This window comes from Gallinula chloropus (assembly GCF_964237585.1).
Source record: "Gallinula chloropus genome assembly, chromosome: 1".
Classification (NCBI taxonomy): domain Eukaryota; kingdom Metazoa; phylum Chordata; class Aves; order Gruiformes; family Rallidae; genus Gallinula; species Gallinula chloropus.
Genome location: NC_140085.1, coordinates 77,993,648 through 78,016,744, shown reverse-complemented (window position 1 = coordinate 78,016,744; position 23,097 = coordinate 77,993,648). Strand labels below are relative to the sequence as shown.

General features: G+C 37.1%; 1 protein-coding gene across 1 annotated transcript in view; it reads left to right on the top strand.

Annotated features, from left to right (window-relative positions):
- The window catches only part of AEBP2 (AE binding protein 2), a gene marked incomplete at its 5' end in the record, with an annotated part of 46,647 nt that overhangs the window by 2,438 nt on the left and 21,112 nt on the right, over nucleotides 1-23,097 (top strand). Inside the window, 2 exons of the mRNA XM_084265083.1 lie at nucleotides 16,473-16,680; nucleotides 19,445-19,552. Of these exons, the coding sequence (XP_084121209.1) occupies nucleotides 16,473-16,680; nucleotides 19,445-19,552 (316 nt within the window). The remainder of the gene's footprint in view (nucleotides 1-16,472; nucleotides 16,681-19,444; nucleotides 19,553-23,097) is intronic.

Sequence of the window (23,097 nt, the reverse complement as noted above, 5' to 3'; positions counted from 1 at the left end):
ATAACTTGCAGGGGTTTTCTGGAAGTAGAGTGTCACTATGTCTTGCTAGTGTTCTATTTTACTTCTCTGTCATTGTTCTCAATGGTTCTCTTGCCACAGTCAAACAGTTTTATCCATCTGTGTACTCATTGTTGCTCTGTTCAAGTACCATTGGTACAGATTGATTTGCAGGAGCTCGTCTCTCTGCATTTAGTAGCCTAGATAAGGACTGCATGTTGTGTTCAGTCTTTGTAAAATTTTGTGTTGAACTGCCAGGCTGAAAACTTGAGGTGTGGGAGAGAGAATTTTGTGCTGTAAATGAAAAGCCTGCTTGTTGAGGTGGGTAGGAAAAGAGCAGTGCTACCAAGGGCGCCATTTGTTATTCCTGGGGAGGGAAAATTTTGTTTTGTGTGCACTTTCCTGCAGCATGGTAGAAAAAGCTTGTTGTGTTTTGCTACATGTAGTTCAGCAAGTTCCTTGCTTCACCTTGTGATCCAAATGATTGCTACTGCCTGAAAGCCAGCCACAACATAATCTGCCTTTTGGATGATCAGACAGACAAACAGGAGTGTTGGAAAAGGCAGGGGATGAGCTGAAGAGCTCAGGAGTATGTGAGTTGGGATGGTGAAATACCAGGGAAGAGCTGGGAGCAGTTTAGACTTACAGGTGGAGGTCCAAGTTTATGATGATACATTAAAATCCTGAAAGACTTAATCATTCATTGATTTGGTCACCTCTGCATTAAAATGTAAGTTCTGTGCCTATTAGAGAATTATATTGTGTCTATTAAGTGATGTTTTATATAAAAGTAGTGTATTGTACAGTATTTAATGACATTTGCTGACTACCTGTGTCTCTGAAGTTTTGAGGAACGTGGTGTTTCATCTCAGTGTGTTGTAGAGTAAGATTACCTGGGGGAAGGAACAGAAAGAGAGAGAAGGAAAGAGAAATGGAATGAACATGCTTAAATCTACAGTTCCAGGGTTAAGCAAGAGGAAGCTGGTAGAAGAGTATATTTGGTAAAGTCTCCTGCTGTAGGCAGCTTTGGTAACATTGAGATCATGCCCCTAGGCTTGGGATTTTTTTTTTCTTGTTTCCTCTTTAGAAAATTTGAATAAATAAGAGGGTGTGGTGAGAGAGCCTGAATTCCAGGAGCAATCAAATTCCTGTTTCCTTTTATACAGTCTTTATCATGTTCCATAATTGTCAATGGGTATTCTTTTTGATTTTTTGGTTTAGTTATATCAAATGTAAGTTAAATTATAAAACCCTATAAATTAAACTATGGCTGAACAGGAAAATCTTGCTGAAGATCAAATATAACCACTGTTCAGCAACTTCTATTGCTAATGGTTTTTTTTAACATATTTTGAGAGCAGCTGCTAATAGAGTAAATAATTTGGGGTGTTACTGCAGGAAACTTGTAATCATTTATAGCTGCACAAGAAATAAATATAATGTTGAAAACTGATGTTCTGAAACTGAGGGTGTATTTTAACCAGCTATTTCCATGCATGTAGACAGACTTGACATTTTGTTAAAAGATATTTATTTTCCCCTTGCCAGCCCCAAAGCTCCAGAAACCAAAAGGCAAAACCCAAACTGATACCTGGGATAACCAGGTGTCATTTTCAGTTTAGTGGTATCAATGAGAGTTTAGTGCAATAAGCCTTGGACTGTTATGTATCTCATTGATCTGTAATCATTCCAGGTTTTTCCTAGGAGCTAAGTTCCACTACTGTGCTAAAGTTTGCTTACAACTTTTGAGCAAGCTTGGATCAGCTGTCTCAATAGGCTGCATTCAAGTCGACTTAATTCTCTAGATTTACAGTTAGAACAAAGACTGTTATCAGCATGTGAATGCTGGTACTTTTCTTGTGTCTTTCCCTGAGTTCAGGTGTGTTCTGAAAGGATGGACACGTTTGTCCAGAGTTCTCTGGAGCAACTAGTCTTATTGCAATGCTGAGAAACGTTTGATAGGGCTTTAAAAGGAAAAAATAATGGTTCAGTTAACTACAAACACAGCAGTTGAGTTTAGCGTGGTGCCACAGGTACTGCAGCTACACCTAAGCGGTTGCATGGGTTTGGGTATAAATCAGCTGATCTGAGTGCAGTGAAGATGCACTTCAGCAATAACACCAGTGAGCTGCAGATGCAATATTTACTTACAAGCACTCAGTGTTAAATTACTAAAATAATTTAAATACTGTTTACTGGAAAGTTTATTGTGGAGGTATATTGAAATCTGAACTAGTTTCAGCATCAGATTTTGATTTAAAGAGCAGTGATAAATTGTGCAGTTACGTTTACTGTAAATATGAGTAGTAAAAGCTGTATGGAGGGCTTTTTTTGCTCACCCTTGTGAATATGCTTTGCATCTTTGTACTGTCACCTAGGAGTTATTCCTGATCTTATGTTCTTACATCATCTTTAGCCTTCCTTAGCAGTTTGTCTTCTGCTCCCTCCTCTTAATGGTAAGGCAAGCAAGAAACTCTGAAAAAAATATGTTTCAGCTGGAGGTATTTGCTGTTTAGCCGACTGGTATGTAAGCGCTGATTGACTAGCTGGTAGGCTAAATGTAACAGGTTGTCTTGGACCTATGTAGTAATCTTTCCCTCAGGCACAGCACTAATTAATGTCCATCTCTTTCACAGAGTGGGCAATTTGCATGTAACTTGTAAGGCTGGGTTTTCAGTGGTGTGTGGGGTTTTTCTCTGAGCTTTTTCACATCTACTGTTACTCACCTACAGATTTGGTTATTGGAAGGGACTGACTCAAGGGATACTCAGTAATGTTCAAGGGAACTTTCAGCTATCATGACTGTATTAGGTTCATAGAATAGTTCTAGAAATGTTATTTATTCTGTTCCATTGTAATACAGTGAAAACAGACCTTTCAGAATTTTTTTCAATAGTAAACCTTTTTGTGCTTCACTTTGTCAGGTTTGTTCATTATATCTAGTGAAGTGAGACAGTGTGAAGCTAACAGGTTGAAAGATGAACAAATTGTACATGAGAAATCTAGGATGTAGGTCTCATTTAAAATGGACGCCTTATCAACCTTTAATATGTATGCTGATTTTTAAATATTAAGTTGTTTAAAATCGAGATAAAGAGTATATTTAAACTTTGAAGAATTTTCAGGACTGGCTAGGCAGTGACATGTGAATTGTGTGAGTGATGTTTATGAAGGCAGAATAGTAAATTTGAAATATAATCAGGAAGGCATGTGGTACTAATATGTATCCATGTGACCAGATTAAAAAGTGCTTCAGGCCTTTCTTTGCTGCATAGTCTCACTTGTTCCTTTCCAGGAAGTGAAAAATCATTCATTAGCACTTATGGCAAGGTGGTTAAGTCGTTAATGTTTTTTTTTACCGTGTGTAATACTGACATGTCAGAATGGGCTGTATAGACGATTACCTGAGTTTCCAAAACTCTGCTGAAAACTATATTTTCAGCATTTCTGACTGCATTTATTGTGGCTGCTGTTATTTGCTTTCAAATTGCAAAATAAAACCCTTGTTTCTGTAATGGTTATGTTCAGGCCTTTCTGGCACTGAAGAAAATAGCTTTTGATGGGAAGACAAAACAGCCCAGATATTTTGTATGGTGAGTATCTTTATTACTGAAGCTGTTGGTTGGTATAATTGAGTGGTTAACATGAGGTCTTTTTGTGAACTAGATGAAAGAGCTTGGTATAATGAGCTGTTATATTTATTGTAGTAAGATGTAAATATGCTTCATAGAATTTGGGAGAAACATTTTACTATTCAGTGTAAGAGAGATTGTAGTATTGCATTTATGTTGGATTTGCACAGGTCTGTGTGCATTTTTTTTTGTTTGTGACAACATTAAATCTGGTAACTTCTCAATATGAGGTTTGATTGCTGGGGTTGTTTCAGGGAATTTCCTAGGCAGTAGTGGAAATAACTGTCTTGGTCAGTTGTTTTTGTTTTGTGGTGGGGTGGGTTTTTTCTTTTTTGCTTTCATCACTTTCCAGTTAAGTTACTGAGTGTTACGTGCAGCCTGGACATCCATTTTGGAGATGTAACATCCTGCATTTCTGGAGTTGGTCAAAGATAAACCTAATTTTTGGATGATGCAGTGGAGATGTATGTTCTACCATAGCCACTTTTTCAAACCTGTACATCTTTGCAATAGCTTCAGTATATTTACTTATTAAAAAAAAAAGAACCACAAAACACTATGGAGTTAGAGCAACGGTGGGGAAGTGAGCAGTATGCAGGGCTAGCTTTGGTAGAGAGCAGTGTGGAAGTGCATCTGGGGTAGTTGTAGAGCAATCTATTTCTGGGTAGGAGAGTGGGGACACGGCAGTGAAGGGAGGAGATGAAGCATTTGAGATGGTAATTTACCTTTCTGGCAAGGGGGAGATGTGAGGTACACACACTAGGCTTTTGGTATGATAGGGAGTGAGATACTTCTAATAACTTTAGGAAGAGGTGAGGCTTGACCCAAAGGAAGTGAAGAAACTGTGAACTACTGTAAAGGAACCAAGTAATTGCAGGGAATCCTTGAAACAGGTGAGAATATAATCTCTAGTTAATTTGTGTGGGAGAAGGCAACAGAAGAGAAGAAGGAACTCCTTTGTATGAACAGTGAGTTTTAGCTGCTCTCCCAGTTGCTATTAAAAAACTATGGTGGCATGACTTGCAGAAAAATAAAAGCGCGAGTTCTGGAAGATTCGTGGAGGTTTCTTTGTTTTCTTATGTATATAACCAGTTCCTTTTTATAACTTTGTATGCATTCTGTCTGGAGTTGTTCATATTTAGAGTATGAACATGTTCAAATAAGTCTGTTTTAGAAAATGAAATATAAATATTCCATGTTATACTTGCTATTTATTGCTGCTTTTGTGATGTGCTCAGATAGTGTTTAGAGTTGTCAGATTGTGATTTTACAAAACTAAAATGCAGCAAAAAATTGAGGGGGTGCACGGAAATTTGCAGTGCCTTGTTCAAGATACTGGTATAATTTTTTTCTGTCCTGATGGTAAAATGGAAAAAAAATATTCTTGATATTTCTTTTCCCATCTCTTTTTCTTACTTTGTAATCGAGTTTAAAATCTTAATCATTTGTTAAACTTCAGTTGCCAGTAGTTAACTGATACTTTCTTTAATAGAGGGCTACTTAAGGTACTTGCAAACATATTTCATAGTGATAAAGCAAAAGATTTGTTAGGAGCTTGAAAGTCCTGTTGTCATCCAAATGCACTGTAGAAGTGTACTGTAACTCAAATAGCTTGTGTACCGTCAGAGGGAATAAAATGAACCTGAGTTGAGAGACTTGTAAAGGACAAGATCATTGGCATATATAGTAGTAGTATTGTATATGAAATACACTTTACCTAATGAAGAATACAGCATAAAGAATCTCCCTCTTTATTAATCTTACTATTGTTTCGTGGAGCAACTTGCACAAAATGTTAGTTCCTCTGTAAAACTTTAGTCAGGTTTTTAAGTCATTGGTCATTGTGGTTTGTTGTGCTGTAATCATAAATTCGATTCCAAATGTAAAATATCTTAAAGGCGCAAAGAAAACATTTTTGTTATAGACACAGAAAACAGATGTAAACATTTTTTTCTTTAATTTCACATAAAACTACTTTTGGCATATCTTTTAAGTAGACTTCCTTAGGTTGAAGGTTAGATGGTTTGTACAAGTAGTAAAGTCAGTGTCCAGCAGAATAGGAATCTGATCTTAATTTTATCACTTTTCGGTTATGAATTGAGTTAATTAGTGGAGTATATTTACATTGCTTGTTTCTCTCTTTTGATGCCTGGTTACTATTTGAAGCACAAGTGCTCACAGGAGTACAAATAGGCAAAGCTGATACTTTATAGAAGGCGATCCTACCTATGTATTTTTATTGTCTATGAAGTTGAACCTAACGTGTTGGTAATTAAAACTCTGCTTTCCTCTGGGAGTTTTGCCTCGTTGGTGGTTTTGTGTTCTGCTCGTTTCTGAGTTTTGTGTCCTGGGCATGAGGGAAGGTGGTATGAGAATGGGAGAGTAATCCTATCAGGTTAATTTCCTTGGTGTTGTGTATGAAGGCTTTTAACTTCTAAGCGCAGATAAGACTACTTCATATTGATTATCCTTCTCAGGATAAAAAAAAATAATTCTGGTGGTTCTTTTAATGACTGGATGTGGGGTTTTTTTCTGTGCTTCTCTTAATCTGTGCTAGTAAACATCGTATCAGTAAAGATTGCAAAATGTGGACCACTTGTTACTGTTCCCTAATTTTCCAAGGAGATTATCAAGTTGAATGTGGTTCCCAGAAATGAAAGTCAGTTTTATTTGTATCTTTAAGGCAGAACCATTTACAGTTTCTTGATTTGTGTAATCCTTTTGCATATGTAGTTTTTGTGCTGTCATATCACAAGGCATACATGTCTAACCTGCTCTACACTCTCGCTTTCTTCCCGTATTTTGGCATTCAAAGTTTCTTTATTGTGTTACCTGTTCCTCTGTGTGCTGTAAATCCAGTGATAACCTGGGTTTGTGTTATGTAAATGTTATGAACCCAAATATTCTAGGGCTAGCAATCTAAATAATCAAAGTAAATGATCCAGGAGAGTAGAAACAGCTCTGGAGAGGCGGTGATTCATAGCACACTTTTTCAGTCTTGTTTCCTGTGCGTGCTTGTTATGTTAAGTTCTTTTGATTTCTCTGTCTTGAAGAGCTTTTCTGTCGTCTTCTGGTTTTATATTAAACCGAAGTGTTGGCAGCGTTGCTCCCTTTTCTAGGTATTTATACCTAAACTAGATGTAGCTCTGCTCTAAAATAAGATGGTGCTTCCAAAAGAGTTTCAAAACTAGTTTTTTAATGGTATAGCTTGTGATGCTGTATAATTTTTGTTCCCTTGACTGTTTTATTTTCCACTACATTGATTTCTTGCTGTATATATAGATAGATATCTATATATGACTATATAGATATTCAATAAAGAGTTTTGCAAACCTGCTTTCAAGATTGATTTATGAGTCTTGTTCATTTTGAGAAGTTTTTGGTAGAATAACTTCATCTGTGTAAAGCATGGGTTTGGTTTTGGAAAAAAATGTGTAAGTGTTTCCAAGTGAGGGGGTGTATTCTTAAATCACGCAGCCCTGGAAATCATGATCCTTTTCCTTTGCCTCCAAGTTGCTTTAATTTAATGCTGCCTTTACTTAAAGGTATCAAAAACCTTTGGTATCAAGAACAATGTTGCCGTTACATAAAAGTATCAAGGTGCTTCTGGAAAATGCTGGTTCATCAAACAATGCTATTTAACTTTTCTATCCCTCTTAGGTTTTTAGTATTAAATATCTTACTTGCTGGGTGGATTCTCACTTTCACAAAGTAGTTTTTTGATGTGCAACTTTTGCCTGTGCTGTTATTTCCTCCCTTGCCTCTGAAGAACTGTGGAGTCAGTTGTGTTGTCTGGTATCAGGGGACTTTGTGGATAGGAACTGGAAGAGCAGATGTGAACAGAAGGTACTACCTTCAGAACATGGTGGTGGACTTCCACTTCATGTAGTTCTGGCTTACTGTTTTGATCCAGGTATTCTAATTTTTTGTTGCCATGTGAATTACCTTTCTCATTGGCAGCCATTACTGGTTTTAGTTTGATGGTGATTTATCTGCATACACCATTTTCTTACTGGTGGTAGATTTTCCTGAATTCAGAGACTGATCATTATCAGCCATAAAACTATTTTGGATATTTTCTATTTAAATTAAAGACATGTGGTTTTCTCTGGAAAATCGTAAAAAAACCCCAGACCCTTAGAAATGCAGGTAGCTGAAGTTATTTTTATGTTTACTTGGAAGATTCTCTGGATTACTTGCTGGCTAGATGAAAAGAAATTGTAGGAGCTCTAAAGCATTATGGCATTTCCATGCCACAATCAGACTACATCCATTAAAATATGTCAAACTGTTTAACTTGTGGAACATAAGTGTTTGATTTGGGGAATTAAATTCTTAAATCATGGAAATTCAGTAGTAGGAGTATATCTGTTGCCAACTTAGATGCATCATAAAATACTGAATATACCAAAGATAGGAACAAAAAAGATCAGGCAAATACTGGTCTTTGTTGCGGGCTCAGCATGGTTGCTCATGTTTTGTGAACTCTCTATTTTTCTTAGGATGTGTTTTAATTTCACTTTAAAATTGGCATGATCATTTGGAAAGCATAAAACAAAGATTAATTTAAATCTGCTTGGACACCTGTGTGTAGTTGCCTTGAGCACTGCATTTTATTGCATGCCAGTACCCTGAATGCAGATGTTCTGATAGTAACTTCATAAAGAGGTTGGCATTAAAGTTTGCTTAATAGTTGTTGAAGGTCAGCAAAAGTGAAATCTTAGTCCAAAACCATATGTATGTATTCTTCCTCTGCATTTGTTTAGGAGCCAGTGTAGCAATTTCTGTTATTAATCGCTTGCATCAAGTTCAGTTCTACTGTTGAAATTGTTAACTCTTAGAAATTGTTTGTCCTATTTCAGTTTTTAACCATCTTGGCCTGCAGTTTGTATGGTGGGGTGGAATGTGAAAAAAGTAAAAATTAATCATCTAGTGATACTTTGAGAAGATACAGTGGGTCCCATGTTTGGAAGTGATAGAGATTTTATAAAAGTAAAATACATAGGAATGATGGAGGAGCTTCCTATCAATGATGGAAGTTCTGGTTTGATAAATTGACCATTTTGAACCTTCACGGGGGTTTAATCTTTGCTTGACAATTGATTGCATTAGGAAGTAGTGAGTGTAAATCACTTGGAATTTGGTGGCCTCAAAAAACTCTGAACTGCTAGGTGGACTGTTTAAATTTTTTTGTTCATGTTGGACTTTTTCTAATGAAATGTAAATGGAGTTGCTGGGATGTGTCACTGGGTATGTCATAATTTTTTTCTTTTAATTTTTGTTCTGATTGGACTCGGTGTAATTAAATGTTTGTGATTGATCCTGTTTGTTTTCTTTTGGGATTAGTATTTAGTTGTGATTTAGTGTTCCATGTGGTAAAAGCTTTTCTGTTAGATTGTAGGTTTTAGCTGTTGAAGTTGCTGAAAGAAATTACTGTCATTTACAGTGTTTTCATTATTCTGAGATTGTTTTATGTGAGTGTTACAGTCCAGCATTCTTTTATAAGCCTCCCTCATTAGATTGAACCAATGTAGCAGAAGCTCCTTGCAGGGATGACAGGGCATTTCACTGACTAGTAAAAGCTAAAGAACTATCAGTGTATATATTTATTTTTAATCCTACTACTTCCACTGAGTTTCATAGTATTTGGATTCTTGAATGTTAATTGTTCTTTTCATCAAGTCAGTGACAATCTTCTGTGGATGTGGTGCTTTGACTGGATTATCTTTGTGTAGAACAAACTATTTCTGAAGATCCTCACTTGAATTAGTGTGATGTGAAGCTTGATGGCTGCTCGGTAGTATTGGTTTTAGCTACCCTGAAATGTATGTTCCCTGAAATCTCTACTCATTTTTAATTTGATGGCTTACAAGATGAGGTTATTTGTTATAGGATCTGTCACAGTCATTTCCCTTGATGTTAGCTGAAATCAGCTGGGTCCTTTTGCTTACCTACAGAACATCTGGGGACTGGAAGCTAAGCATTCTCAGTGGAGGTACTGTAACTCTGAAATGAGCTCCTGTTGATCAGACTGAAGTAGTGCTTGTTGACCCTCAAGGGCATGGTATAAGGCCCATCTGTTAGGTCTGAATTTTGCCTGAGGGAAGGTTACTTCAGTTAAGGTCTGGTGGGAGTACGTTTAGCAGACATTAAAAGTGTAATAGCAAATTGATTGGGCTTTTGTGCATGTGCTTGGTGCCTGGCTCTATTCTGACTTCAAGTGGACAGTTCATGGAGAGTAAAAATGAAACTATGCTGTTCTTGTTTTGGTGATATTCCTTCTATGCTCCTACTGTCTGTTGTTCTGAAAGATTAACAAAGAAAGAAAAGAAAAAATTTTGGGCATTCCATTCATCAAATTCAATGGAAGGGATTACTTGCAGTAGTGAGGAAATTGATCTCCGTGGAGAGCTGAGTGTGTCAGGAATGATGTGCGATACACCGTTTTCTTTAATGCATTAAATCTTAGTCTCATTATATTTTACTGTACACAACAGTTAGTGCTTAAATGCACACGTGGAAAATGTGGTTTGAAATTAGTGTGGTTTAAATTGGTAATAAATTGGATTTTTTTCTTCAAGAAAAATCCTCATATTTACATGACTCCAACAACAGCCTAATTTCTTAGGTCCTTAAAGGAAAACAATAATTCACGATTTAAAATGCTTCACTAATGTTTTTTATTCTTTATAAGCACTAATATTTTTATTACCTCTAAAGCGAGAATAACTTGGAAATTCTTAAAAGTTTTTAGCTATTTTTTTGTTTGAGCTTCAGAATTAATTTTAAATATGTTTTAGACCGGATTTAACCAGTTAGACACATATAGATTGTGCAGGTACTATTCTTGTAACATGAAAGTGATGCAAAAAAAAATCTTAATAGAAATCTGTATTATGAAGATGTATTATTTCTAGCTACAGGTAAAGTAGGTACAGATAAAACTAAGACCTGAAACAGTGTCTTTGGGGTAATGATTCTTGTATTTAAGCTTCCATTAATGTTGTTGCTTAATGAACACACTTTAAATGTCAGTATCATCTCAAAGCTGTTGATCTCTTGGCAGGCAGAGAGGAAAAACTGTAGTAGGAGGGGAAAAAGTCTGATTGTTCTGAGAAGATTCTGTGTTTTCAGTTTGAGCTCACTGCATTTGGAAGGCACGGTTTACCAGTGTTTGCAGACTTGCAAAATGAGGTGTGGATTTAGTAAGGTATTTTAGAAAGGTATTCAGTTCTTGCCTCTAGACCTGTGATTATTTTTTTTTTTTAATTTTTTTCTTCAAGCTGATTGTGGTGCTCGGATTAGGATAGAAGTAAACTTGAAGCATAAGCTCAAAGACTATGTTATGCTTGCTGTAACAGTTTTAAATTTTAGTAATTAGTCTGTCTTTTGAATGGTGCTCCTTAAAAACAGCTATTGTGTATGTAGGCTCTCTCCAGCAGTGACTGTTTTTGATGCTCTATTGTTTGGGATGACCCCTGAGCTGAACTCTCTGAAACTCAAATGTCTAATGTTCTTCATCAGGCTATGGTCTATAGATCCGTTACAATGGAGCCGGAGCCTGCGTACAGCTTGGGAGCAAACCCAGACCTGTCTGTCACAAGCAATAGGAGAATGCCACAAGCGCTTAAGTTCTGCTCATGTCATTCTGCTTTGATAGTGGCAGTCAGGATTTAAACAGATCTCCAGACTAGGGAAAAAGGGCTTGGAAAAAGGTGGAAAAACTTGCTTTATCTTATTTAGCTAAAAATTTGTTTCAATGGCTTTGTTTTGTTACCAGCAATTTGCCAGAGTGTCTGTGTTTTCCTTGCTTTGTTCTGTTCTCTCCTCTGATATATACTATTACTTTCCCTCTTCCAGGCTTTGTGGATTTCATATGGGAGAGCAGAAGGATGAAATTTCCATTGCTATCTTGCCTTTGTTAAGGAGCTTTTCCCCTGTCCTAGATCGTCCCAAGCAGCTAGAAAATCAGATTGGATTGAAAAGCCCCCATCATTGACTGAAAGACACACAGACACTATTTCAGTAGTCCAGCCCTTCTTTGCTGAATTGATGTGTTTCCACACTTGTGGTCAGGAAAAGGCTCAAGTGGACCATATAAGATGGGGTGTGTGCACACATCTTACCTGCTTGTGTGTCTTGCCCTCACACCCTTTCTAAAATCTCAAGAAGCAGGAAAGTAGGTGAATCAGCAGCTCTAATAAGAATGGTACTGCAATTAAACCTCTGCAGATTTAAGAGCAGCCACAGCTTTTGGCAATAAAACGTAACATAATCTTGAAATGGCAGGTCAAGGGCAAGAGACCTTCCAAGTCAGTCTCTGCTGTGATGCTCTGAACAGCTTCCTAGTATTTTCTCAGTGTATAGAATGCTACGGCAGATGTACACTTTCTTGATCTGTACAGGACGCTGTGACAGGGAAGAAAGAGGAAAGAATCAGAGGTTCTCTTTGCAGCCTTTACTTCTTTCCTAGGTGACCCAGAACTTGCTGAGAAAGAAACTCAATCTAGGCTTTCAGTACTGAGCCATGGCAGTAACTTGAAATATGTTTGTTCCAGAGCCAAAGAAGAGAAACAAATAAAAATTTTGCATTTTTATTTAATGTGTTACTTCTAGAGAAGGAATGTGCCAGGGTGGCAAGTTTGTTGCATTTTGGCAGAATCTCTCAAGGGAACCATCGGAAAACAGAAATCTCTTATGTGGCTCCTGGCCATTTTGTTTGATGAGCAGTTTAGCTGTTTCTTCAGTAGGTCCTGTTGCAGCAATATTTGTCTGTGCTCTATGGTAATTTTCTAGGTTGAGGAACTCAGTGTAAAGGAAGGTGTTCCCTCTTGAATAAGATACTGATCTGTTATCACTCAGCTGGATTTGAGTTACACTTTCTCCCATTTTTAGACTATATCTTTGAAAGATTATTGAAGCACTGTAGAATTTATCTTCAATTTCTAATAAATTGTATATGCTGCTACTTGGTTTAAGTGCTACGGGCAACCTTTTTTTTATTCCAGCTTCTCTGATACTAAATTTTGATATCGTGTATGCAACTCTCTTCTGTTAGCCCTTAGCAAACAGTTAGACTATTAGAACCAAACAAAGCAAACATTTGAACTATTATAATGAAATCAGCTTTCTAAGTGTTATTTGTTTCTCATGTCATTAATAGCCCTACTTATCAGAATATCTTTTGTTGTATCAATATTATTAGTTGACTTTTACATATTTTTCTTAAAAACAAGAGCAATCTGCTATAGGTAGGGTAGCATTTGGGGGGAAAAAAAAAGGCCTAAATATTTGCATGCCTTGGGCTGTAAAATTAGAGACTTGTGACTTTTCTATCATAAAGTGGTTGAGGTCTGTTGGATTGTTTTTTACAATATGAAATGAAGTCTCATGCTCCAGGTTCATCAATTTGAGCCTTTTTTATCTCTGCCTAGAGAAATTAACCAGGTTGTACTTCTGTGAACACAAGAAACCACAGGCACCTGCATGAGTGTGCCCTTCTCGCCCTGCCCTGCTGATTCTTTCACAGAACTCCTTCAGGGTTATGTTTTCTCATTGCTTTCCTGATCAGGTTGTAAAACCAGTGAACACTTGAGAGAACTATGCTAAATACCCCTTCATAGTCTGTCCTTGTGGTCACCAGCACCATACCTTTTGAGAGTCGGAAATTTGCTTACACCTATTTGTGAGGTTTTTGAGACTGGTACTGTTGCTGTCAGTGGATGTACAAACTCTGACTGACCGTAAACAGCTTGGCAGTTTTCATCCTATGTAAAGTATTTATAAAGTACTGCACTTTGGTACCTTTCAACTCTGAGAAAGTTAGGGTTACTTATCCATGTGCTGCCTCAGACCATTTCCATTGCATGAGTACTGTACCTGCAGTGCTTTGCCATCTTTGGTTAAGTAACTTCCTGTTGGAACCACTGATCTGTGTAACGTGACAGCGTGCAACAGGAATGGTCAGGCTATGTGCCATCTGGTGTGCATTGAACTTACTTCTGCATATGGAGTTTGAGAAAACTCCAGCTGAATAACTCAATCTTGGAGGTGTGTGAGTTCATTTTTAATTATTTATTAAACTTTCCCATCACCTTTTGTTTCATAGCACAGTTCTACAGATTTTACTTTTGGGGATAATTTTTGGCTTAGGCATCAGCCTAGGAAGGAGGGAATGTCAGCCCCCAAGCTGGAGCTATTGTGGACCTGGCATGGTGGAAAAATTGGGATTGCTCATTTAGCACTTAAAGCTTTTAATAATTTCCTAGAGGGATCCTAAACTGCTGTTAACAGTAGCTGTAGTTAGAGGCTGTTAATGCTGTTGGGACTGTTAGTGCTACTTGCCTTTTTTTTTTTTTTTTTTCAAGTTTTTGTTGAATATGGAACAGGCTTTTTGGGAAAGGCAGAAGTATGGAACAGATTCAGAACTATGTCTGTGGTTCTCTTAGCCACTTTTTCTTCATTTGCCAGTTGCAGATCAAGAGATTGGATTTCATGAAAGGAACTGAGAAGAGAGAAGGGGGAGGTAGGGGGGGATCTTAGAAAGTTGTGTGTATTAAGGGGTATAGGAAAGGGGAGAAAAATTAGTGGGCACATGGAAAAATGCTGAGGAAGCAAAGAGCCTGTATGGCTTCCAGGGATAGAAGTCGTGCCTTGTAAATTGTTAGCTCTTTTTTTAAATTGTGAGGGTAGAAAAAAAAGGGCATACTGTATTTCTGTAGCACTGAGGAAGTACATATTTCATATGGTTTTATTAAAGAAAAAAATTGTTGTGAAGGTCTCTGAAACTTTTGGAACTTGTAAAACAAAGGCTTAAGAATAATTGATTAGTTTTAACAATAGGGAGAGACTAATAGTTTGGAAGAAGATTTTTAAAGAATCTGTGCTGGCGATATGGTAGTCAGCATTTTTATAGGTGTTACCTTGCTGGTGTATGTCAGATCAGAGTTTGCATATGAAATCAAATTACTCAGGGTAGTTAAAACTAAAACTTAACTCTGGAATGCATTGCTGAAGGGAGTCTGTTATTTTTACTACGGCAAACTTTTTTAATTGGTAAATGCAGTGAAATCCACATGGTGGGTGGGTAAATCTAAACGAGGCAAATATTTATAATTATTTCAAAATGGGTCCCAGGGGAAAACCTGCTAGTGCAGTATTGATTACAGAAGACGCAGATCATGTGAGAAATTGCTAATAAAGGTTTTTAGAGTAAAAGAGCAAACAAGCTAATAATACCAAATCTGAATAATTGTGTATTTTTTGTTTCATCCATCTCAATGTTTAATAGAACAGTAGAATAATGGATAATGGAACAGTAGTGCTATTATGGTAAATAGTGATGGTCAAAAACGGAGCAGCGCCTATACCTTTAAAACCAGAATGCTTTAGCATATAAATTATGTGCAAAAGATGGGGGAGAAAAGGGATATGATAAAAGAATATTGTGTGATGTAGAGCTGAATATGAAATTATTATTTTCTTTAAAGTCATGCAATTTGATTTTTATTTTTTCCCCTTTGTGCTTTGCTGCAAAGAATATGTAAAGACACCTGTGTAAAAATAACTGCTGTGTACTGGGCTGTATTATCAAAACTGTATCTATACGGTCAGTAGGGGAGGATCTGTTGGAGGTGGTCAGAAGCATGAAGCAAATGCTGCATGTGGAGAAACTGGGAAGTTTGGTTTCTTCTGTTATTGGATAAGAAGGGCAGCATTATTTCAGGTACCTGATAGGGAGGTTTAGCGAAAGAGATGCCAGAGGCACTTCAGTCCTACAGCTGCTGAGGGTGAGATGCAACAGACAGTTTGCAGCACTGGAAATTTTGATGGGAAGTTAGGAAACTCTCCACTTCCCCTGCAACGAGGCTAATCAGACATTGGGAAAATGGTTCAGAAAGGTAGCAGAAACTCCAGCCTTGGAAAGCACCCATTAACAGCTCAACTGGGCAAGATTGCAAGCAGTCTAATCTCATTTGCTCCTGTTTGAGCAGATTTGACCACCTGATCTTCTGAGGTCCTTGGAAAGCTGTTCTGTAATGCCGTGACCTTGTGGAAGACAAAACCATTAAGGTCCTGAAGTCAGTGAACAAATTCACAGTTAAAAAAAAAATAAAATGTATTGGTACATATTTAGTGTTTATCCAGGAAGAATGTCCATCTGTCTCCATATTTTTTCTTATATAAAGAAAGAGCACACTCTGCAATGATTTTTTTTTTTTTTCTGATCTGGTTAAATATCTGCCAAGATGCAGAATAGAATGGCTGATGAAAATGACCTTTGCTGCCCACATATTCATACTGATTCTTCTGGCTTGTCTGGGAAGTTTTAGAAATAGAGGAAAAAAAAGAATTAATTTAGACTATCTATGTAATGGATGCTATGCCAGAGCAGGTATGGAAGTACTGTAAACCTGTAGAACTTCAGTGCTGTATTTTTTTTCTAAGGTTTGGGTGTTAGTGGTGTGTGCTGGGCTAGATACTTTTTTCTCCTCTCCACTCCAGGGAAATAAAAATAATGAATGGCTGTTTAGTGTAGCTTAAAAATTACTTCGTTAATTGCCCAAGAGTTCATTTTCTGACACGTCAGTGAATGGGACAATTTTCCATCCCTCTCTTTTGTTGCTAGAGTGTTGAGAAGCAGTTCTACTAAGGAGAAATAATAGTTGTTTCCTGACTGCACATTTTTTATAAAGTGGTGAACCACAGTTGATAGTAAGTTTATGTAAAATTTTCTTGTCAACCTGTCTTAAAGATATCTGAAACAAAACGCTAAGGAACTATGACTTATTTGTTCTGGTACCTACAACAGATACAAAGTTTTCTTTTATTTTTGTCTTGCAGCATAAGCAGCACTATTATGGATGTAGACAGCACAATTTCCAGTGGACGTTCAACTCCAGTTATGATGAATGGACAAGGAGTTCCTGCCTCCTCTGCAAAAAGCATTGCTTATAACTGTTGTTGGGACCACTGCCATGCTTGTTTCAGCTCCAGCCCAGATTTGGCAGATCACATTCGCTCCATACATGTGGATGGTCAACGAGGAGGGGTTGGTGTTACTTTTTGTTTTCTTCCTCTTTCTTGGTTGCCAATATTTTACTGTTCAATGACAGTAGCAAATGTTATGTTTTTTAAAGTGTCGGTTCCATAGCAACTGGCAAGTAAGGTTGGGCCTTCAGCAGTCTGGTATTAGGCATGTGGCTGTTGTAATTTGCATAGTTCACTTTATTTGGTTTTAATTGAATGCCTGACTTTAATGTAGTAAGCTCTTTTTTAATACATGATTTGAGGGTATTCGTTTTGGTGCATGTGTGAACTTCTCAACGTCCTGAAGCTGCTGGTATATCATTAAGTGCTTACACTTGGAATTACTTTTCTTAACGCTATTAGTGCACGTGTTGCTGCATGTGACCTCAGGTGACTCTTGACTGTTTTTTTAGAAATGGAGACTCACTAGAGGTAGAATATATACAGAATGTATAATTGGGAAGATGTAACACTTCCTGACTCGAGAGTACGAAATCTTACCAAAACAGCTGTCTGTAGTACTGATGGCAAGTGTATACCTTCAATATAATTGCATCCAGGGTTTGTTTTTTTAAAAAAATAATTTTCATGTATTATCATGTATATATAAAATGCTGATTTGTATTACTTTATTATGTAATTGTGTCACCAAGTCTGCTGTATTTTAGGTAATGGTTTTTTGGTATGGTTGAATTTTCAACTTCATACCTAGTGTGTTTCTTCAGTCCCAGCTCTAAGCAGTCTCATCCGTTCAGTGAACTACCTTGTTAGCCATCTGTGAGATGTTCTGTTTGTAAGTTTATAAAATGGTTATACAAATCATGGATGAAACAATGAAGTGTATCGGTATCCTCCGGGTTTTCACATAACTACATCTCTGGAGATCTTTGATATCCCATCCACGACTCCTTTTCACTTCTTAAAGAGGAACTGGAAGATTTTTCAAGTGTGTGGCTTGTTTTGCATTGTTATTTCTATTTACTTACATTCCGTGTGCTGTGACTTGTGGATATTTTTATTTGGAAAATGTTAAATTGCGTTTGTCTTTCTGAAAGAGGAGTTTTTTGGTGAAAGCACCAAGTGTCTCATAATTCTTGCGTTCAGATCACACTTTTTGTCTTCCTACTGGAGTTGGTTTATTTTGAGAAGTTCTTCAACTGGATGCTATGGAAGGGGACCGATCCTGGCTGGTTTGTTTCAAGGATTTGTCTGCCACCTGCTGGTGAGGTGTTTAAATGGTGTTGGACATAAGCCTTTTGTAGGTTTGATTGATTTCAGGTATTACTTGACTACGAATTTGAGGAAAAGTAAAGGTAGCAACTGTTTATTGAGAACTTTAAAAGCAAAGTGAAATCCACTGTGCCATACAAGGCTGCTTATTTTCATGCTAATGCTGAGGTAATGGCTCCAAACCAAGTAGATCCATATGAAAGCCCAGGAAACTTTTTGATGAACCAGTTTTTCTTCCAAAAATTTTTTTTTCACAGATATTTTGGGTTCAGCCTTTTAACAGGGGTTCCCAAGAAGCCTTGCCTGGACTTCTGGTGGGTTGCTGTAAAACCAAGTGCTTGTTCTTTGGAGGGATTGAATTTACAGATTCTTGAAATGCATAGTAATACTCCTTTGCTGAGCACCCAGCAGTTGCTGATGGAAATTTTGGGAGCTGTTGCAGAGCCAGGAATCTCAGAAATTCCTATACTGTGACTTCAGGGGAAATCTCAAAACTGAGGAGCAGCAGGCACCAAAGGTTTAGGGGCTTGGTCCTGATGTATTAGTAGTTCTGGATCAGTCATGCAGATGTGCAGGGTTTTCCCTGCTTTGTATTAGTAAGCTGGTTTATCTATAGATTATACAGAGAGTACCTGGAACTCCCGTGGCTGCTCTTTTGTTTTGAAAATACAATCTTCTGAAGACAGGGTTTTTTAATCTCCAAAAGAGAACAAGAAACTCAAATCCAATTAGTTTTCTGTCATTCTGAAAAACTGTGTTATGGACAATGCTATTCCTGGGGACTGTATTTTGCTGCTACAAATTAGGGCTATGCCTCCTTTCACACACAGGCCTGTTCAGGAAATTCTAATGACAGGCAAATTCATTGAGCTTTTTTATTCCTTGGTTATAGACAGACACAATGAGAGAAGAAAGCAGCACAAGGGAGTTTTACTCCCCTTAATGCACTATTGTGCATGTGACTGATCAGTACTCTGGAATCACAAAACATCCATAGATTTTTTTTTTTTGAATCCTCTGAGAAATTGGAACTTTCTTCATCAAGAATTGAGTATAAGGCCCTAACTAGAGATAACGAATATTCAGGAATAGAAAACTGGTGTCTAAACCACTGCACTGTAATTATGAGGGGTTTTTTTCAGGCTCAAAGAATAAAATTATTTATTGCTTATGAGAGTAAATTATTTTATTTCCCTGCTACCCAGAAAGTTTGCAGTTTAAAAATGTTCTGTCTCGGTGTCTGGAAGATAACAGGTATTGAGTGCAAACATGTTTTACCATGGATGCTGTGGCTTTTGATTGTGTTTATCTGTAGGAGCATCTGGTTTTTGATAGCTTGTTCCAGTGACCTGCTTTTTTGAATACTTGTTGCTGTAATTATTTTTCCTTGGTGAGATATGAGAAGTGTGTTGCAAAGTAAATTGTTCAAAATTCTTTGAAGTTCTTTGTATTAGGAAAAGAGACTTCTATGCTAATCTAGTTTGGTTTTTTGTTTGGTTTGGTTTATTACTGTTCTCTTTGCCTTGTGTAAACTTACCACATTTTTACTCTATTAGGTGTTTGTTTGCTTGTGGAAAGGTTGCAAAGTATATAATACACCTTCAACAAGTCAAAGTTGGTTGCAGAGGCACATGCTGACACACAGTGGGGACAAACCTTTTAAGGTAAGGTTTATTGTAAGATATATCATCCCTAATTTTGAGTGATTTTTTTCTGATACACCCTGTTAATTGAAAAAAACAATGGCAGGAGGATTTCTTAAAAATTATGCAGTGACCAGAGCCCTCATGTTTGCAATTAATAGTGCCCAAAGGTCCTGTTATGAAAACAGATGAAGATATCATTACTGCTTCTCTATCCCTGCTTCTTTTACCTATAAAGGGTAGGGGAGTGTAAAGGTAAATGGTGCTGAAGTTCAGTTTCCTTTTTGTGCTTTTTCCAGTTGAGCTACTTAAATTGTAACATTTTGCCTCATCCTTTACACTTCCACATTAAACACTGGATCATGCCACACGGTGCGCATTCTGTGCTTGAGTAAGAGCTGATTTTGTTTACAAAATTCTGTTGAAACACAATCAGTGACAATTTATGGTTAACCTCTCTGAGAATAATAAGGAAGTCAGGAACGCAGGACCGTTGAGCTGAGTGTATTTCCTGCATAGTATTTTCTAACTTTCTCTTTCTTTCTCCCCCTAATCTGTACCTGCAGTTCTAGGTATAGTAATGTTTATCATTCCCATATCCACCAATCCGTTATTAATGAGTTGCTTCATCCTCTTATGGATACAGTTGGGGCAGTTCATAGCTGTCAGTCCTGGATCACTTGATGGTAAGTCCCACCCACACTACTTCAGACTGAAGTTCTCCTTCCATGTAGGATATGAAAATGAATTAGGGATTACTTTTTTTTTTTACACTTAGGTAGTGTTTTATGCTTTCTCTCCTCCACCCCCCAGCCCTCCCAAGTTTTAGTCACTGTTTCTCCACCTCCCTCTCCTCTCTTTCTTCTCAGGTAATATCTTCTATTTTTTTTTTTTAAAGTTTATTTTCAGGCAGCTGTGTTACTAAAATAGTTTTGTATACAGCGATTCCTTCCAGAAGTTACTACTTCTGCATAGCTTATAACAGTAGTTATGACAGAAAACAAAACCGAACTCAAAACCTAGAGAGTAAAAATAGTGCTTTGTATGTGAAAAAGGTTGTGGCTTTTTAAATTAAGGTTAGACTTTTTTTCCATAGTGAACTGTGTAGTTTGGTCTGAAAATTTCTGAATTAGTAACAACAGGAAACTTGCTCTTGAGGTTGTCATACCCTTTATTCAAAGGAATAAGGTTAGCATGCTCTTAGAACCATAGCATAAGGATCATAGATTCCTTGACAGTTTTTAGACATGATTGTAGCAGAAACTGATCTAGTTTTGAGTGTTAATCCCTCAGTAAAATGAAAAAGAAATCCACCTACGGGAAGTTGTACCTTAGGTGGTCTCACTGTAAGTTTTGGTCTTGAAGGAAAGTCTTTCAGTATGGTAACTTGTATACTTATACCAAAAACCCCACTCAGTTTTATAGACAAGGGGATTAAAAAGAGGTGGGCATAGCTCCGAAATGCCAGTAATACTTTAGAATCTACGAGGGTTACCTAGTAAAGTCAGTAGAAGTTGGTATCCCAGTTTTTTTCCATTGGCTGGTTACAGCTCGAGTCCTAAACTTAAAACAATTAGGTCTGATGATAATTCCATGTTAAATGTGTGTTATTTCACTAGCTGATTTTATGTACATTCTGGTTCTGCTAAGGGAAAGAACAAAACACAGGATAGGATTGCAGTAGTTAATCATCGTGGCTCAATGTGTGTCACTTCAGCATTTTTCCTACTGTTGTCTTTAGTGCCTCTGTTTGTTTTTTATCTCTGTATTTCTCAATCTGTTCGTGGGGTTTTTGAATGGAGGATAATTGTGATCTGAGTAGAATTTTGTAACATCTTTTGTTTTCCTGTCAGTTATGCTGAGTATAGGCTCAGGGCTCACATGAGGTAGCCAAGTATGTAAGTGTCTGTGATAGCAACCTATTAATTAACTAGCCCCCTTTCCTCACTTGTTTCTCTTTTATAAGCTTTTGAAATCTACTAGTAGTCTGATACAAAAACACTTAGTATTGGATATTAGTCTTGATGGTCCAAGAACAGCCATTAGTAACCGTTTTACATCAGTCATTCGTAAATAGAGCAAATGTTTCTGTTTGCATTTAGCTGTTCTTACAAATCTCAATTGCTCACCTTTTAGAAAAAGACTCTTTTTTCCAAATCAGATTTGGATTCTGGACCTCTTGTTCTTGATAACTGCAGGCAAAAGTATCTCCCAAAACCTAAATTACAAATAAAATTTGCATGTGACTTCTAAGAGTATACTTGAGTTCTACCATAATAGGAAGTAATCTCTCATTTTAAAAACCTTGCTGAAAATACCTAGTCATTCAGTGTTCTGTGTAACAAATAAATGTCAGGACTTTTGATGAAAGCCATAAAAGGCAGTAATGGAAATAGTGTATGCTGTTGTCTGAAGAACTGCTGTTCTGGGTTTTTTTTTAAGAAAAGCAAAAAAAATTAGCTAGGAAAGTGACAATTGAAAGTATGAAAAAATACTTTTGCAAAGGTAAAACAGCATTATAATTGTATAGTGATCAGAGTAGAGCAATATCTGACAGGCTGCTATATAAGAGACAAAAGTACTTTCTTAAATTGAAAGGCAGTTGTGGACTGTCGCAGACAGAAAGCTCTCCTGTGCGTTCAAACTGCTCTGTTGAAGGGTGTGTCCTTGTCACCCTTTTGCTTGCAAGTGGACTCATTTTATGTAGTTCCCATTTTGAATTTAATTATACTTGTGATACACATGGTGTTATCCTTTGATTAAAAGCTGTAGCCAGCTGTAAATGAGGTGCTGTGCCTTCATATTAAGAGGCCTTTGTGGGTTTACCTGCCCTTTGCAGGCATTCATATAAACTATCTGGCCATGTAGCTCATTTGTCACAGAAATGAACCCACTTCTGAACTGCATAGGCAAAATTTTACATCCATATCTTCATAAGTGTTTTCTAATTTTTCTGTTTATGTGGTATAGTGTGTTTTCCTTAGAATTAATGTTGCAGTACCTGAGTCACAGAAAGGTAGATGTCCTTTTTTTTTTTTTTTAAAGACCATTGTTATTCTAGCTCCGTTTTTATATGGGTCAGTTTCCTGATAGTGTATGTCCAGCTCATAAGGAGACATTCTATGTCTGAGTCCTCTGGGAAACTAAGGAGAAAAAGAAAAAAACCCAAACAAACCATAAACAAAACAACATAGATTTTTTTGGGTAGAGTTTAGGACCTTGGTGCCTCTTCAGTCATCAGTTTGCGTTTTTGTTTATTCCCTACCTTTTTTCCTGAAGTTTTTAGTACTGATGGCCTTGGGTTTCATGTGGAACACATGGATAAGCATTCTGCTTTTTTTTTTTTTTTTGAGGCCATCATCACTAAGTGTTGTTACTGATAAAGTGTCTTTTTTTAGACCACCCACCAACCCTTCCACCAAAGAAAAGGAGCCCATTAAATCAGACATAGTTAGCAATTGCAGCTAGTCCTCAGCCTGTAGTCAAATATGATTTCTGTAAAGCAGCATGCTTTTCTAATCCTGCTTTTGGTGAGCACCATTTCCTAGATTTTTCTTAAGAGGAAC